The 16,782-nt window shown below is 39.4% G+C and overlaps 1 protein-coding gene across 2 annotated transcripts in view; it reads right to left on the bottom strand.

The window, feature by feature from the left end:
• vav2 (vav 2 guanine nucleotide exchange factor) overlaps positions 1 to 16,782 on the bottom strand; it is a 250,899-nt gene that overhangs the window by 32,506 nt on the left and 201,611 nt on the right. For both annotated transcript variants that reach the window (XM_080510604.1, XM_080510605.1), the window contains exons 9-10: positions 4,678 to 4,777; positions 2,567 to 2,662 (exon numbers count right to left, since the gene is read on the bottom strand). In XM_080510604.1, the coding sequence (XP_080366730.1) occupies positions 2,567 to 2,662; positions 4,678 to 4,777 (196 nt within the window). The remainder of the gene's footprint in view (positions 1 to 2,566; positions 2,663 to 4,677; positions 4,778 to 16,782) is intronic.

Here is a 16,782-nt window from a genome sequence, read left to right as displayed (position 1 = left end):
TTTATTGGCATGTAGAGAATTGATTAGGTTTTACAGCATTAAGAAGTAATTGTATCAGTATTCTGTGTAAGCAGCCAGAAGTTAATACTCATAGTCATCCTTTAAAAAAGGGATATCAGTGCATCTCTAATATGTAGCGATACGGAAGCAGTGTGGCTGACATGCTTTTTTTCCAAAACATTTCGATGGACACCAATTCAAGATAGGCATTTATCTTTCAAAAACAGGCTTTTCTTCCTGGTCAACATTTGACAAACTGCCTTTACACTCGTGCGTATATAGTAAATGTGTGCTCTCTATTTGCACAGTTTTTAGAGCAAAGCTCCTGGTTTTCATTAATTATATAAAAATAACTTCAGCTGATGCTGGCAACAATTTCATGCTTGAAGTGACTGAAATGAAAATGACACAGACCGTACACGAAATGTAGATTCTGTCTTTTTTTTTCGTTTTAAAGGGAAGTCATTGACAAAGGTCAAGTCTTTACACTTAAAATTACATTCTTTCATTTGTTCATTTTCTTCACAGAAAAACACTAGCTGTCGTATGAAAACATGACATTAAGGTAACCTTTGATCAAAGTTGTGCTTGATGTTTTCCTATATAATAGAAAGATGATGAATGTTTCTTTTCCCCAAAGCAGACATGGAGGCAATCTGTAAAAACAAAACCTTTTCTTTCCCTTTTTTCGACTTCAACTAATTCACCAGCAGAATATGTTGCCGGAAGAAATGTGGGAGAATCTGAAATATGCGCGGCCATATCAAGGAAGTGTTTGGATCGGATGTTTTTGATTGAGAGTTTAGCTCACAGATCAAGCCTGGTTTAAAACAACAGTCCTGTTGTGGCCTTCACCACTTCTCTGGAGAATAAAAAAGAAAAAAGAAGAAAAAAATCCCTTTAGTGCCACAGTTACTTCTTAAAGTAATCAATGTAAAGCTGGAGCTCAAAGAAACAAGATGCATTAAGGTGAAGTGTGCAAAGTACACTCATTAGTTCTTACTATAATAAACATAACTTTCATGTACATCTATGTGACAAGATGAATCTGGCCTGATTTACTAACTGTTTGCACATATTTAAATAGGCGTGTAGCATTACATTACGTAATAATTGTGCAGTATGTAATACATTTTCAACTCATTATATAAATCCCGCATTTGGCAATAAAATTCTTAAGAGTTGAGAGTCACCGAAAACTTTTCTGAAATGAAAACCCCAAAAATAACGCGTTTTCACTTGGAATGCTGTTGTGTAAACTGGGCCTGAGAATATCAGGTCCATACTGTAATAATCTCAGCTTCCCTTTCCAGCTTTTGTTCTGTACCATTTCACCAATCATGCCTCTGCAAGCAGTCTGTAAATAATTCAATTAAAAATGCACAGAACATTCTTCACTCATCCGATTGAGTAATAAAAAAAAAAAAAAGTGCATTACACTGACGTAAAAACCCTCTGGAAGAGTGTGTCAGTGAAATCTGCCACTGGCACTTTAAAAATGGCAGTTAAACTTTCCCATCTGTCCCTGTAGTCCACATTCTCATGAGCTGTTAAGTCTGTTAAGTATACAAAGTCATTCTTTGAAACCTGACTTCATGAAGGCATCGCTAAAAATGTTGACCATGTGTGCACTGAGGGACGATGGCGAGTCAGGAAAAGACCCACTCTTGAGTGAAACTGGGACACAGTTCAGAGTCAAACAGCTGAGTATCCAAACGTGACAAAAAAGGGCTTGTCAGATCCGTGTTTCCAGCCCGCAGTGAGCGAGGGTTTGATGTCTAAGAGACGGAGAGTGGAGCCTGGATATTTACATTCAGTCATCAAAGACGTATAGACAAGTGGAAACCAAAGATGGAGAATGAATAGAAGTTTAAAATTGAATAATCGGGATTATCAATTTCACTCGGGGAGAAATATAAAAGGCATCAACAGAATGTGAGGAGACAATGGTGTCACTGACTTAATCTCAAAGACCTGCGACAGCCCGTTCAGTCACAACCAGATAAACAGTAATGAGTCAGTCTCGGGTCTGCAAGCCGCGGGGGCATTACAATCTGGAAATACCAGATAATGGGCAGTGAATCACTCTTGTCTCTAGTCTGTCTTCAATTCAGAAAAGAAAAGAAAAAGCAATAAGCCACACTTACTAGATACAATAAAGTAAATAACATAAATGCCAGCTGGACTGAGGACTGCCTGGACGCTCCAGTGACCAACACACAATGTACAAAAGGATTCTATACAGGATGCTGCTGCCCAGGACCGTACCACCACTTTGTGAACGAGGTGGTGATTTACTCTAGCCTCCAGGCAGTCTTTAGTTAGAAGTAAGAAGACTACATGATACAGTGACTCACAATCATAATGATGCTCGGTGTGGTTCTCCAGCCAAACCAGAGAAAACAAGAAGCAGGTTCCAGTAATGACACAACTCAAGATTGAAAAATGACTATTTATAAGTCAATAACCAGACAGGCTGGGACCTACACATTATCACGCATCTACAGGTCATTATATACTCCACATTGTGTGAGAATGATCTTTGAAGGTGTGAACTGCCCCCTACCTTCAGTAGTAGGTGGTACTTCAGGACCCTCTGCATGGGAACCACCAAGAGATCCTGCAGCTTGAACTTCCCCTCTTGCACTTTCATGGTACATTCCTATGGGAGACAGGGTTGTTAGCACACATCACGTACATTGCAGGCTAACAAGAATTCAGTCCTGCTTTAATAATTAATTACTGCATTGCTGATGTTGTCTTCACACATTCACAAGGCCTCCCATTAACAACAACGAGGCCAGTTTATTCTTCCAGGGCACAAAAGCGCCGCTCGTGCCAGCCGTTTGAAACACAATTGCAACGCAATGCTGGGGGAGGAATTTCCCCATTTAATGAATCTATTTCTATAAACTCCTCACAGGCTCCATAAGAAACCCTCTTTTGTGGTCGTCATTCTATAGGATTTCCTCACAATGCCTGGAGTATAGATGATTCTTTAGTAGGGTTCTACGACTGTGCATTAACAGGGAGAGCTTATACTCCCCCCACAAACAAGGCTCTTTTATCGAGCAACAGCAAGAAGCTGATTCTCGCACAATCACAAAGCTCTTCTATTTTGAGAGAGCGCATCCCAGTCTCAACTACCCAGGCTGTAATCGCCTCCTTTTCATTCGTCAACAGCTTCCTGAGCCATTTGTCTACCTTTGCTAACTGCTGATTTGCCTTAATCCCACTATTACATAAAGGTGTTACCCTTTTTACCGCAGGTTCAGAGTCGGAAAAAGAAGGTTATAGAGGATCAGGAAATAATTGTTGCACACAAAGAAAGGATTCACTGTGAAACTGGATTATTATAATCGCTCAGATTTTAATCATGAATGTTTAACAGCCATCTCTCTTTGAAACTGGAGAACATTTAATACGCAAAACAAGATATTGTTCAGTTGAAGGGGAATTATAAGAGAATAAGAAATATAGTGTATTTATGATAATGTGCCCTTCAGGACCCCTTTTAAGAGCAAATACAAGTGATTACAGTGCCAATATCACCAATCAGCAATTCCTCAATTATGCTCAATGTTGGATAATAATTTCAGTCATATTTCTACTCATCTATACGCTTACCAATATGAACCAATGGACCAGGTATGAATCGCTATACAATATTCTATTGTGATCCAATGTGTATATGTGTGCTTGGCTCAAACATGCTTTTTTAAAGAGTAAATTGTCTGACATTTATGATCATCATCATTGTATAAATACATTTTCACATTTTCTTTAATAAGACAAAATGTATCACTCCAGTTATATTATAGCTATATCTTCTGGCCTTCATTTCCAGAAAAGATATTTTCCCTATTGTACAAATATTCTATTTACTGTATTTTCCAGACTAAGAGTCAAGCCTGATTAAAAGTCACATCTGTAAAAAAAAAAAAAAAAAAAAAGGAATCATAGGTGCATTGATTTTTCCAGGCCCAGATGTAACTGCATAGTTAATAAGCCACAGAGCTCATCGATACATTTCTTTTCTTTATTACAACAGGTTTATCTGCTTTTCTCACAATAATCAAAAAGTGTATGAGAAACTCTGAATTATTTGTCATGATCCATTTCAATTGTCTATAGCATATGTCACAATTTTTAGTTTAAATTCAGTTTAAAATGTATTTTATTTAGTTTAAAAATATGTAGTTTCCATTTTGGTGACATTTGGCTTGACCGTCAGTTAAAAACAGAGTAGGTTTTCTTTTCTCTGGTAATCTCGCAGCATTCTGTCATCATACAGTGACACCGAGTGATCTCAGATGACACATACCAGTATATTTTGATATTTAAGTTGCTCATTGATACAAGTCTCATGACTTATCCAGACAATGCTGCAATGTTACGATATTCTTTTTTTCTTTTTTTGAAACAAGAGACATGCACACCGATTGGAATTCTCATCTGGTGAATCAACTTTTGCTTTTGTTAATTAATCAAAATAAGCTACTTTTTAGAGATTCTGGCACCTGTTAACAACTGCACATCAGTTCACACAGTGAAGGTCAAAATAACCAAAACAGAATAAAAGAGCTTTTTAATTAACAGTAAATGAATAATAAATTGGCTTTGTTTCTGTATTTGTTGGCAGTAGGCAGGTCGAAGGATAGAAGGATAGTACAGTACCTCCACTTTAATCTTGACATCCTCTCGTGTTGCTATTAGCTCGTCCAGTGTCTTCTGGGCATTCTCCATGTGGCTGCAGTACTGGCCATAGATCAGCAACCTAGGAGAGCAAAACTCATCAATTAATACAAGCACACAGTTATATGAGGAGGGAAGCCAAAAAAAATGGCTTTATTTATGTTTCTATGAACCCATATTCTATGTAACTCTCTCGGTACATTGTTTTCTTTTTGACTTTCTCTTTAGCCTCAAATACCGCTATTTTGTCTCCCACTGCTTACATTGTGAGCTTACATTTGTGACAGTATATATTTGTAATATTTCTAAATAAACGATACAACTTTTAAAGGGGTCATATTATGCAGCATTTCAACACTTTCAAATGGTGGTCTTGTTTTTCCAAAAATGTGGTATTCCAAGTTTAGTGCCCCAAATACAGCTTTTCCTTGATTTTCCACACATGGCCATCTTGAGAAGAGGAGGAAGGACTTCCTTTGGTGGTGCCATGTGCCAGAGCAGAGCTAATTGTGGGTGGAGTCAAAGGGAGAGCTTACCTCGATAGGGATTGGCTCAACCCCCGATGACACTATAAAGGCTTTGATTTGTTATTATTATGTTAATGTCTGAATGAAAAAAAAGAACTGTGTCATCTGAATCCACATTAGCTGTGAACCAGTTCGTATCTTCCTGCCTTTTGGCAAATAACTGAACATTAATTTTAAGTTAATAACATAATTTGAGGGGTCAGTGTTGAAGACATTTATTCAAAGGGATAAATGGATAAATGATTTTGTGAATAAATGTATTATGATAAGGATTATATTTTGATCCCAGAGCTTGATCCAGTCAGTGCGGCAGCCTCCTCTTCCCAATAAACTGTCATCACAGGCCACTAATGAAAGACGGTCCTTTATATCAGTTACTTTTCAGAGATCCTCTTATCAGTGTGCGCGGGAAAAAAACCCAACCTCTCTTAATTTTAAAGCGGTGAGGACATGAGAGCCATGTTCATTATATATTACAATGGGACACTGACACAGATCTGTGGGTTCAGCCGGGAGGGACTTCAAAGTCATCTTGCCTGGAGGATGCCGCTGCACGTGGCACACATTCCTCCCGCTCACTCACCGAATCAAAGTAGGGCATTGGCACGGCTGGTGTAGAGCTACCCCCCCCCCCCCCCCCCCCCCCCCCCCCGGTGGAGTTGGCACGCCGGCCTGTTAATCTGAATCTTGAGCGGGGTGAGGCAGTGCAGAGAGCTGGCACCCTGAAGTCTGGTGAGGCCTCGGATAGGCAAAGAGCAGCGCTGCCAACACACCAAAGCAGTGGTGCAACCAGGAAATGAGCTACTAATTAATTTCCTACTTCTGAAAGTTTGCAGATGGTGAACTATGTCAAAATTTCTGAGAGACTTACACTGCACTGTACGTTTCTGATATTATTGTAAAGAACTCCGAGTCACAGAATTTAGCATACCGGTACTGTGCCTGGAACTACCCAATTGTACCACAAGGTGCTGTTGTGAGTCAGCTCTCACTTCAACAAGGGATAAGTACACCATTTATAGCAGGGTACTTTTATAAAAACACTTTGCCAATAAAAATAATCACAATACATTTGTTCTGAATTCTTGCACAATCCTGTGAAGAAAAAATAAAAATTATTAATTGATTTTTTGATCTGATACCAATCAAATGCCAAAGACTTGTACTGTATGTGTTAAAAATCCACGGAAGCTCCAACTTATCAAAATCAGGTCATCAATTTCCTGTTGGTGGAAAAATGCACTCTGTGAACCAAACAAAAAAATAGTATGGCTTCAGGATGCAAGGAAGATTAGAAAGTTGAAGTTTTGCTGCCTCCAGATGAAAAACAGGAGAGACACATAATGACATGATCACAATATTGAGGAATATTTGTGTGATGTAGTTTTCAACAATGGAACAATTAAATTGAGATGTCTTGGTGTGAAACCTGAACGATTGTAAATAGTTGTGAAAAAAAAAAACTCGCCTGCACATGACTGAAGTTGAGGGAAATTTTGTATAATGTATGTCTATGTAAATTTGTACCTGGGCATTTCAAAGAGCTCACACAGTGTCGTTGTTTTCACCACAAGCATAACTACGCTTATGATAAAACATTGTCAGAAAGTACAGTCCATGTGTTTGAGTCCGGGTGTTTGGCCTGTCTGGATCCAGATTCTCTGCTCTCCTCCCACAGTCGAGAGACATGTCATCGAGGCCCCGTTTCCATGACAACGTTTCAAGTGAAAATGCATCTCTGCTGTGTTTTTGTTTCAGAGATGTTTTGCTTTTACGCTGCACTATTTTGAAATCAATGTTTGTTTAAACGGAAACGGGAGAAATTACACAGTTGGCATGTTTGACCACTCGTGAGCGCTGTTGGTTGGTTTTATAATGAAACTACAAACACATGCGACACTCTAAACATTAACAATGGTGGACATCTGATGGACAGATGTCCAATTTGGATTGACTCTCGACCTTAAAACCTTAAATTCCCAGAAGACTATGGACTATCTCCTCGCACGTGTTCACTATGACCATGGCGCACATGCACTGGAGAAGTGCTTCAGAAAGGTTTTCTGCTTTTTCCAGGGCGACGGAGCTGGAGCATTCTCAAAAGGTTGTGCTTTCAGTACTGTTGTCATGTCAACCGAGACCCAGAACACAACCAAAGTGTTCCGTTTTGACTTGAAAACGTCATGTAAACAGGACCCGAGATGAACTGACTCTTATGAGATGAAGGTTGTGAATATGAATGTGTCTGTCTGTCCCATATACAGCTGGGATCAGCTCCAGAAAACCAAAGAGTTGGATAAACTGTACGGGACAGGACAGATGAATCTTACTGACCTGTTTTAAATTTTAATTGAAATAATTCTGCTGAGTGAACGTGCTATTCTCAAAGCATGAGAGTGCAAACTTACCAGGATCCATTATTAATGCAACAAAAATGTCTCTGAATAAATAATACTGCTTTAGCAATGTTTATGAGAATGTAAAGGCCATGAGGCACTCTGCGTCATGGTTTCCAGGAGAGGAACTCTGAGAATTGAAATCTGTTGAATTTCAGTCAAAGTCACTGATCTTGCTTGTCCAAAGAGGTCCATCAGAGAAGATGGGGGAGTGTTTGAGGACACACCCATGGCGAGGCCCCAGTTAGCCGGCCCTGAGCGAACAAGACCCCGATTAAGACGTGCTCCACACTCGGGGAGACGGCTCCCCTTGGCTACGGCTCCTCCAGGACCATAAAGTGATTTATACTAATGGAGGTCTTGATCAATTACAGTAGCGAGGATTTAACTTCATCAGCCGGAGACACAAATCATGTACTTATCGGGTCTTTATGTGACATGAAGATCTTCTTTTAACAAGCTGATTCATGACTCAAGTTCAAGAAACATAGTGGCGTCATTTTAGAAGTAATCAGAAACTTGGAAATCAAGGAAACGCAGCAACTCTTCACATTGTTGTTTCCGTAAAAAACATCGAGGCCTCGTCAAATCCTTGCATGCTCATTCATTATTCATCAGTGCCTGGCTTTAATAAGAAAAACTCACTCAAAGGGACCAAATTATTCTTCATAGGGCAAAGACAAGCGTTGAGTGAATGAAAATGATTAAGAGAGACTTGTTTGCTCAGCTGCGTTGTTTTGAGGAAGGCTGCCCCCTTTGTCTGTATTCGTGTTTGTTTGAGCCACTTTCAACGTCATGTCTCTGATCTTTATTTAATCCCAAGGCAGCTCTGCGACCTTTCAAGAAGGAAAGCTCTAATAAAAATCATTGCTGGGTACCTGATCAGGACCAGATGGCTTCAGTTGTACAGCAATCAGCCATAACATTATGACCACTGCCAGATGACGAGTGGTGGTGATCGCATTGGCAAGGCACCTAATGGTGAGGTGGGGCGAATAAGGCAGCCAGTGGACATTTTGTCCTCAAAGTTGATGTGTTAGAAGCTGAAAACTCATTGAAAAGCGCATGGTTTTTAGCAAATTTCAGGAAATTCAAGACCAAAATGTGATGATTAAAAGGCTGAGTCAGAGCATCTTTAAAACGCCAGCTGTTGTCGGGGAGACGGTATTAGGGCTGCGCAATATATTATTGTTTTGTTTGTGCTTTGAGATTTGATCAACCACGGAGCAGTGCTCTTCCTCTTGCCCTTCGCCGACCCCACAACAAGGTGAGTTAATTGTTTGGCAAATCCCATCTTTCTTTGAAATTCATTATGCTACTGTTCACATAACAGTGCTTGGAGCCACTGAAAATGAAACTTTCTGAAAATGACTGGCCTGTTTACATTTTTAAAAAGAGTGTGTTCCAATGAGTGAATCAGAAACCAAAGCCTATATAGTGTCATCAGGGGTTTAACCAATCCCAATCAAGGTAGGCCCTCCCTTTGACCCTCCCACAATTAGGCAGCTCTGCTCTGGCACATGGCACCACGAGAGGAAGTACTTATTTCTCTTCCAAGATGGGCATGTGTGGGCAGAGCTAGTCCAGCTCAGACAGACACAGCAGATTCTGAATGCAGCTCCAATGAGCCAATATTCAAATGGTTTAAAATTAAGGAAAGGCTGGATTTGGAGATCTACATTTTGAATACAACATTTTTTGGACCAACGAGACCATGTGAAAGTGTTAAAGAGCTATATAATGTGACCTCTTTAATGCCAGACGACACAGCATACTGTACCTATAGTTGCCTAATGAGGAAAGGAGACTTACAGAATGTTAGGCATGATGATCTTGATATCATGGATAGAGAAAATAGCTAAAACAAAGAAGGTCTGTCGAGACCAAATCAAAAGGTGAAACATCAAGAAGGCACAAGCTTGTGTTCTTCATCAAGGAGGCAAAAACCTTAAGAAAAGACATCAGTGTGAATTCCCAACAAATGTGAATTAAAGGTTTGAACTTAACAATCTTGGTTCTCTGAAAAAAGTGCGTTTCGACATCATTCAGTAGTGAAAACTACGCGCTTGCTCATTACACAAAGGAGATCTGGGCTTTTTCACTTTCCAAGCTGAAGAAAGAAGAATGAGATTCTATGTAATTCCCCATTAAACAAATGTGAAAAACTAATTATCTTCAAAAGAAATTGTGTAAGCAGCTTCAGGAGTACACATGCAACACTTCCAGGCATATTCCAGGATCTGTGATGTTTGAGAGTCTTCGTGAGGAAACTGAAACACAATCTATGAAAAGATGTTTAGCTTTTATAAATTATATTAAAAAAAATTTTTTTTAAAAAGACTTCTCATCAAAACAACTTCAAAAAAATGCTGACAGTAAAAAATAGTTGTAACTGCATCTTTATGCTTTTTTAATCTGTTTAGTGGTTAATCCATGGTTGGTCACACTTTTATCAATGACCAACTGAATGTTGGAGGCGACCTGTAACAAACACACCAGATCGTCCTTCTCTTGTTAGATAATCACGTTATGAGTTGGTCACACTTCAACAGTTTACCACAAAGCCTTGGTAAGGCAAAAATTTGAAAAGAAATGTGTGTGACTGTCAGTTTCCATAGTGACAATACCTAATATGTTCTTCACTTTGTCACATGACAAACATTTAGTTTAGTTTTCGTGGTCAACACTGCTCAGTGACATTCAAGCCCTGCGTACACAGCAACATTTTAAGGGCATTTTCATTTCAGAAATGTTTCCCATTTACACAGCAGCATTTTGGAAACTGTGTTTGTTAACACAGAAAGGAGAGAATCGGCAGAAAATTATGCAGTTAGCTAGAAAATAAGTTGGCACTGTTCATTGTTTTTGTAATTAAACCGCACATACTTTTATGGAGAGGACAATTCACTATAAACTTTAACAACGGTGAGTAGAAGGAAATTTGTATGGAAAGACAACGACGTCTAATTGTTAATAAGGTGACTCTCAACTGTAAAACTGCCAAGTCCCAGGAGAATATAGACTGGGAGTCATGACACTCTGAAAGCCGCCATTGATGTTATTGTCCTTCTACTTATGCATGTGCAGAACAGCTATTTACAATGGATGTGGTGTGCATGTGCAGTAGCCTTTAAAAAACGTTTTGTGTTTTCCCCATTTAGATTCAGTTTCAGATTCAGATTCAGAAAACTTTATTGGTCCCAAAGGGCAATTCATTTGTAGCCAATCTTAAAGCAGAACATTGCACAAACACATCACAAACACTCACTGTGTGTCACTTCCAACAGAACGGACAATAATTGAATTTAAGAGGACCCGTTACAATACGCTCTATGTTAATTAAACACACTCCCTTCAGAATTTAACAGTACAGTGACAGAGGGGACAAAAGAGTTGGAAAAATGATTTGTTTTCCGAAAGGGTACATAAAAACGGCGTCCAGAAGGCATGAGTGAAAACTCTGAGGACAGAGGATGGAGGGGCTGACCCAAGATACATTTAGCCTTCTTTAGAGCCCTCTCCTTCCATAGGGACTCTAGGTCTTTTTGTTTAACGCCAATGATCTTAGAGCAGATTTTGACGATGTTTTGCAGTCTATTTTTATCTTTCATAGACAAACACTTGAACCAGCAAACAAATGAAAAAGTTAAGAGACTCTCTATGAAACAGCAGTAAAAGTTGCAGAGAATGCTTTCATTGACATTAAAAGAGTTCAGTTTCCTTAAAAGATAGATTCTCTGCTGACCACGTTTAAAAATAGAGTCTGTGTTTGCTTCGAACCGCAACTTGTTGTCAATCCAAGAACCAAGGTATTTGTACTTTTCCACCACTTCAACCACTTCCCCATGAATGTCACTGTTACACAGAGACGAAGCCTTTTCAGTGGCTCTGGGCACCCTTGTCATGTCAACATACACATTTTCCATCTTCACTTGAAAACGTAATGGTGTAAACAGGGCTTTAGGAAAACATGAAACCTTTGGCTTGGTTTAAATAAAAGAAAGAATAGAAGGCAGATTAATTAACATATATGAGCTACTTCAACATTCTGGACTTAGGACTCAAACTGTGGCATCCTGGGTAAAAAAAACTTAATCTCATTATCACCCAAATATAACTTTTTTTATTGATTTAACTTTGTCTCCAGTCAGTTCTAATTGATTTCCCCATAATCAGTACAGCCACTAGAGGTCCTCACAAATCCCAGGAAGTGCACTACCATGGTAAATGTAAGTGTCTTCTGACCGAAATCCCACAATTGAAATCTGACAACACTCCAAGCATCGCTTCAGTAATGCATTTTTTAATTGCTGACATGTTAAACACAAAATCATGTGAGCAGTTGTCCTCATCATTTATCCATCCTGCATATTGCTGCCTACAAAACTATATGTATGCAGAACAATCCAGCATTTACTGCATTCAATACATAAGGATTAGGTAAATATTTTAGTCTGGCTCCTAAACATCCCACCCAAGGCCACGAAATCCCAACATCAAGTCAAAAGAAAAGATGCCACACAGTGTGGCAACAATAAAGCCATCTAATAACAGGTTTTGGTCTGAGACTTGAGAGGGCAGTCAGGGTCTTTGTGCTCATCTTTTCAGAGTGAGAGTTAAACAAAAGTGCTAATGACACTCAAGCACACTGCGGCATGCAGCTACTCTTCCCACCCAGTCGGCCGTAATTAGTCCATGACACAGTGATGAGCACATTCCTGCCTTGACATTTTTTCTTGACACACGACGGGTGGAAACTAGTAATTTCCTTTTTTTCCTTCTTTTTTTAACTCATTTTCAATATGTGCAACAGAGAATAGGTGACAATGCTGATGCCAGGACTCGGTCAACCATGACTCTCAACATCTATTAAAAATACTATTCAGGTGAATTAAAAAAAAAAATAAATAAATCACTGAATGTTAATCTCATAAACAATTGTGCCAGTCTAATACAATCTGAAGTCAATGTGTAAAGATCATCGCCGTGAAGCCAAATGCTGGTCAACAAGCCATCTTTCAATATCATACAACATATCTATGTTTAATTTCCCATATCTGCCTAGATTATAGAACATGTCTCTTTGTGTTTATTTAACTTGTTGATGGGATTTCCAGAGGTTGTAAACAACACTTCTCACTGAACAGGGTATCAGTGTGTACCCATCTCCTTTGAACTGAATTACAAACAAGATCTATTATTTCTTCTACATCGGAAGCCGACTCATCCATGCAACAAAGCTAAAATATACAGCTAAAAACAATGAATCAATGGATAAAATTTGATAAAACTACATTTAGTAGTTCAAATAGTATTTGAAAATTATGTTTCCAGCTGTGAAAAAGACATACAAAAAAAAAAAAATCCCATCAGTATGTGGTAACAGAACAGTAGTAATAAATAGATTAATACGGAATAGTGAGTAGTAATGAAAACACAGTGGTAATACATATTTTAAAATGCGTTAGTCCTGTGATATGTCTGTTTCTGAGAAGCAATACATATTGGAGCCAATATTGATTTGAGGCTGACATTTGTACTCCAAAAACATTACCTTCAGGTCTGATAATTAACCCACTGAGAATTTCTCACAGCACTCTGAAATTCCCTAAACAACATTATGCAGCGGAGAGCTAATGATGCGATTGACGCTTTGTTCCTTCTTTAAATATTCAAGCAAGTATGTATTGATGCGTTGCTTATTAAATAATAATACCTATTACTACAATGTCAAGTAAAACTATTCAAAGAATGTAAAGAATGTGTAAAATCCAGGGCATTCATATTCTAACCTACATATTTGAACCACGTGATAAAATAAACTGCTGTTGGCATTAGAAAACCTTTAGTGTAACTAACCCCCATTGACACAAACGTTTTTAAGTGAAAATGGACAACTTTGGTTTCATTTTGAGTGTCCGTTTACGCGACAACGGTGTTCGGGGCTACCTGACCTGGTCGTCTGGGCATACGAATGTCTGTCCACTCTTCATTGTTATTGTTCATAGCATCAGAACATTGCTGTGCAAATGCAAAAATGCACCAACGCCGTCATGCAAAAGGCGCTTGAGAGAACGTACTCCCGAGCATCAGCCTTGAAACAGCACAAAAAGACAGCTTGTTGTCGGTTTGGAGTTTGCATGTCGAAAGAAAAGCTTCATGTTTTCTATTCATTTGCGTACAGGTAAGGCCCAGCTGCGCTGGCCTCTTCCGTAATGAGGATGCTGCCGTGCATGTTATTTCACAGAAAGTGCCATTTTAAGCAACTACGCCCAGGGCCTTCAGCCTTGTGGAGCCCCATGAGCCGAGTCGAGCGGCTGAGGAAATCTCCCAGCAAAGCAGAAGTGACAGGCTGTGGAGCCAGCTAATATTCTCTGACACATGGCATTGGGACCCCCTCACCTCCACTCAACATAGCCAGCACACAGCAAATGAAGGAGAACATGGAGCAAAGACCCCCGCTAAATAGGCTCATAGTGCAGCCGTGATTAGCTGCTGCACGGATATCGGGGAGCCAGATTACTCCGGAAATGAGTTGGGGATCGTCACAAATGAGCACATCAACAAGAGGGCACTTAGATGCCCATTTGGTTTATAGAGTCCTCTCTGAGGGCACATTCTCATTCAGCCCAGTTTCTGGCTGTTCCAGGACCCAAAAAGATAAACCAGTGACATTTTCAGCATGACATTCACTTTAATGACAAATACAAAAAAAAAGGCTTTTCATCTTTTGCGCCAACGTGAGAAAAAAAAACATACAAGCACATTGTTGTAAAGGTCACGGGGACTTACAAGCACAGATAACAAAATTAATTATGCCAAGCCAGGTCCTGCGGAAAATTGCCAAGATGCTTGAAGAGAGGGCTGCATGAATGACTCTAAATCCCACGGTCACTGTTTATCGCCACGGAGAGAGAGAGAGAGAGAGACGAGGCACAGCAGAGGCTCATAATGAGGGAGGGATACATGTCAATCACCGGCAGACAGTGAAAGCCGATGACACACAGAATCTGCAAATCTAATGAATTGTTTTCCTAAAATAACCCACGTGTTGCATTTCAGAGAATGTCGCTGAAGGTAAAGAGCAACAGAGCGTTGAGTGTCAATCGGCAAATTTGCTCATGAATAGAAGAGAAACGTCATGGATCAGAGATCCATCACATAACAATGAGGGGCTGTATACGTCTATCTTTAGGCTTTTGTTTGTTGTGGTGAAGAAAATTAAATCTCCACGTTACAGGACAGTTTTACATTTACATAGAACGTCTTTCTTATTTTCAGTTGACTTGCCCTTAGCGGACAAAGCTAGATCTCGTTATTTAAAGCCAGTAGCTGTTAAAACTGACTTGAATAAGATTGGATCAAAGTGATCCTCGCAGGTATGAGAGAAAATCTTGTAGTGACTGTGGATAATGTTATTGGAGCATATTAATGGCCACGGCTGAGGAATGAAATGTCAAACCCTGACATACATGAGTTGCTGATAAACTGGCGGAAACACCTGGATTTCTGAGGCATGTAGATATTCCAGTGACTCAATTATCTTTGTAGTAAACATTTGCTTTTGGACGATGATCATGTGCTTCAGAATTCCACAGTGCTCATACAGTCACATGGTCCTAATTATAAAAGAAAATATCTGGAAGATTTTAGACTTTAAGATCATCCTCTCAAGCATCATCATCAAGTAACTAGAAGAATTCCGTTGACACCTTCACATATAGTGTCATTAGATACGGCTGGAATAGATGCATTCCTGAAATGTTTACATTTTACCTCGAGTCCAAAGTGACACTGAATGCAGAGCAAAGTGTTGTTATTTCACCGTCTGGCACTCACAATGTGGAAATAGTTACTAGCACCCATCTGGAGGTCCTTGTGAGTGCTGGTCTGCCAGGCATGTATAGTCAGGTTCATTGGTGGTTTATCTTTCTGTTCCTATTTTTATCATATTTGAACAAGTGAGAGGTTGGGGGTGTTGTGAGGGCAGGGTGGGTTGGACCATATGTCTGTGAGCGAAGGGAAGGTCTCCGTTTTTAACTTATTACTCGATGAATCTTACTCTATAAATAAAGACTGACTGATTGATGAAAGCACTGCTAACTTCAAACAATGGAATCCAATATCTTTTTTTTCTGTAGAAAACATTGTTTTTGTTGGTTTAGGAGTGTTTTCTCTGATTTGATTGTATATCAGCAGTTACAAACTGTGAAATAGGAGCAATTCCACAGTAGGAACTACTTGACCAAACAATTAAATATCTTTCGCTGGTACCAGAAATATTTTTGGGTTAAAATTTCCATGCAATTGACTGTCAATAGTAGAAACTGCAGATCCATCACTCAGGTGTGTGACGTGTTTCAGCTACTTTTACACTCAACATTTTAAAATCGATGACCAATTTACACAAAAACAGCAGAAATGAAACAAAAAAGATGGAGTTAGCATCTGGGGCCATGGGTTGGCACGGTTGTTTGTTTTTATAATGAAACCACACACACATGCATGCAGAGAACAGTACTATAAACATTAACAATGGCGAGGTACAAGGACAGACGGCTAAGTTAGATTGTCATTCTGGGTGATTCTCAACAGCGAGAAACTGTGTGGTGAGATGCTGAAAATATGTCCTTTTGCAAAACATCATTTGACTATTAACCTACACTGAACTCAAGATCATTTACCTCCATTATGACCTCCCAGAATTAACAGGTCACTTACAACCTAAATATATGGTGATAAATGTTGACGCTGTTTTCTGAATGTTTTCCTTTTTTATTAAATATTTAATTCAGTTCCCAAAGAAATTATCTGCCATCAGCGTCCCCATTCCAAAGTAGGAGATGTGGCAGCGCAGAGGACTCTTCATTACTTATTGATGAATCAACACTGACAGGAGGACAGGATCACTCAGCCTCTAATAGCAGATAATATTGTTCACCTATTCCTCTTGTCAGACAGGTGAGCTTTAACTGTCAGAGTCTATTTGTTAGACAGCAGCCGGCCTCAGTCCTCAGCTCCATTCCAGCCAGTGCTTTTGTGAAACAGATTCATTTCCTGTGCAGCAAAATCTACTCTGTCTCCTACTCTGTCTCTACTCTGTTAATACCTTCAACTAATAATACGCAAATACAGAGAGGAAGAAAAATTTTTAAATTCTGCTG

The sequence above is a fragment of the Blennius ocellaris genome, assembly GCF_963422515.1.
Source record: "Blennius ocellaris genome assembly, chromosome: 15".
Lineage (NCBI taxonomy): Eukaryota > Metazoa > Chordata > Actinopteri > Blenniiformes > Blenniidae > Blennius > Blennius ocellaris.
The sequence above is the reverse complement of the archived record's forward strand: the minus strand, read 5'-3'. Positions and strand labels throughout refer to the sequence as shown.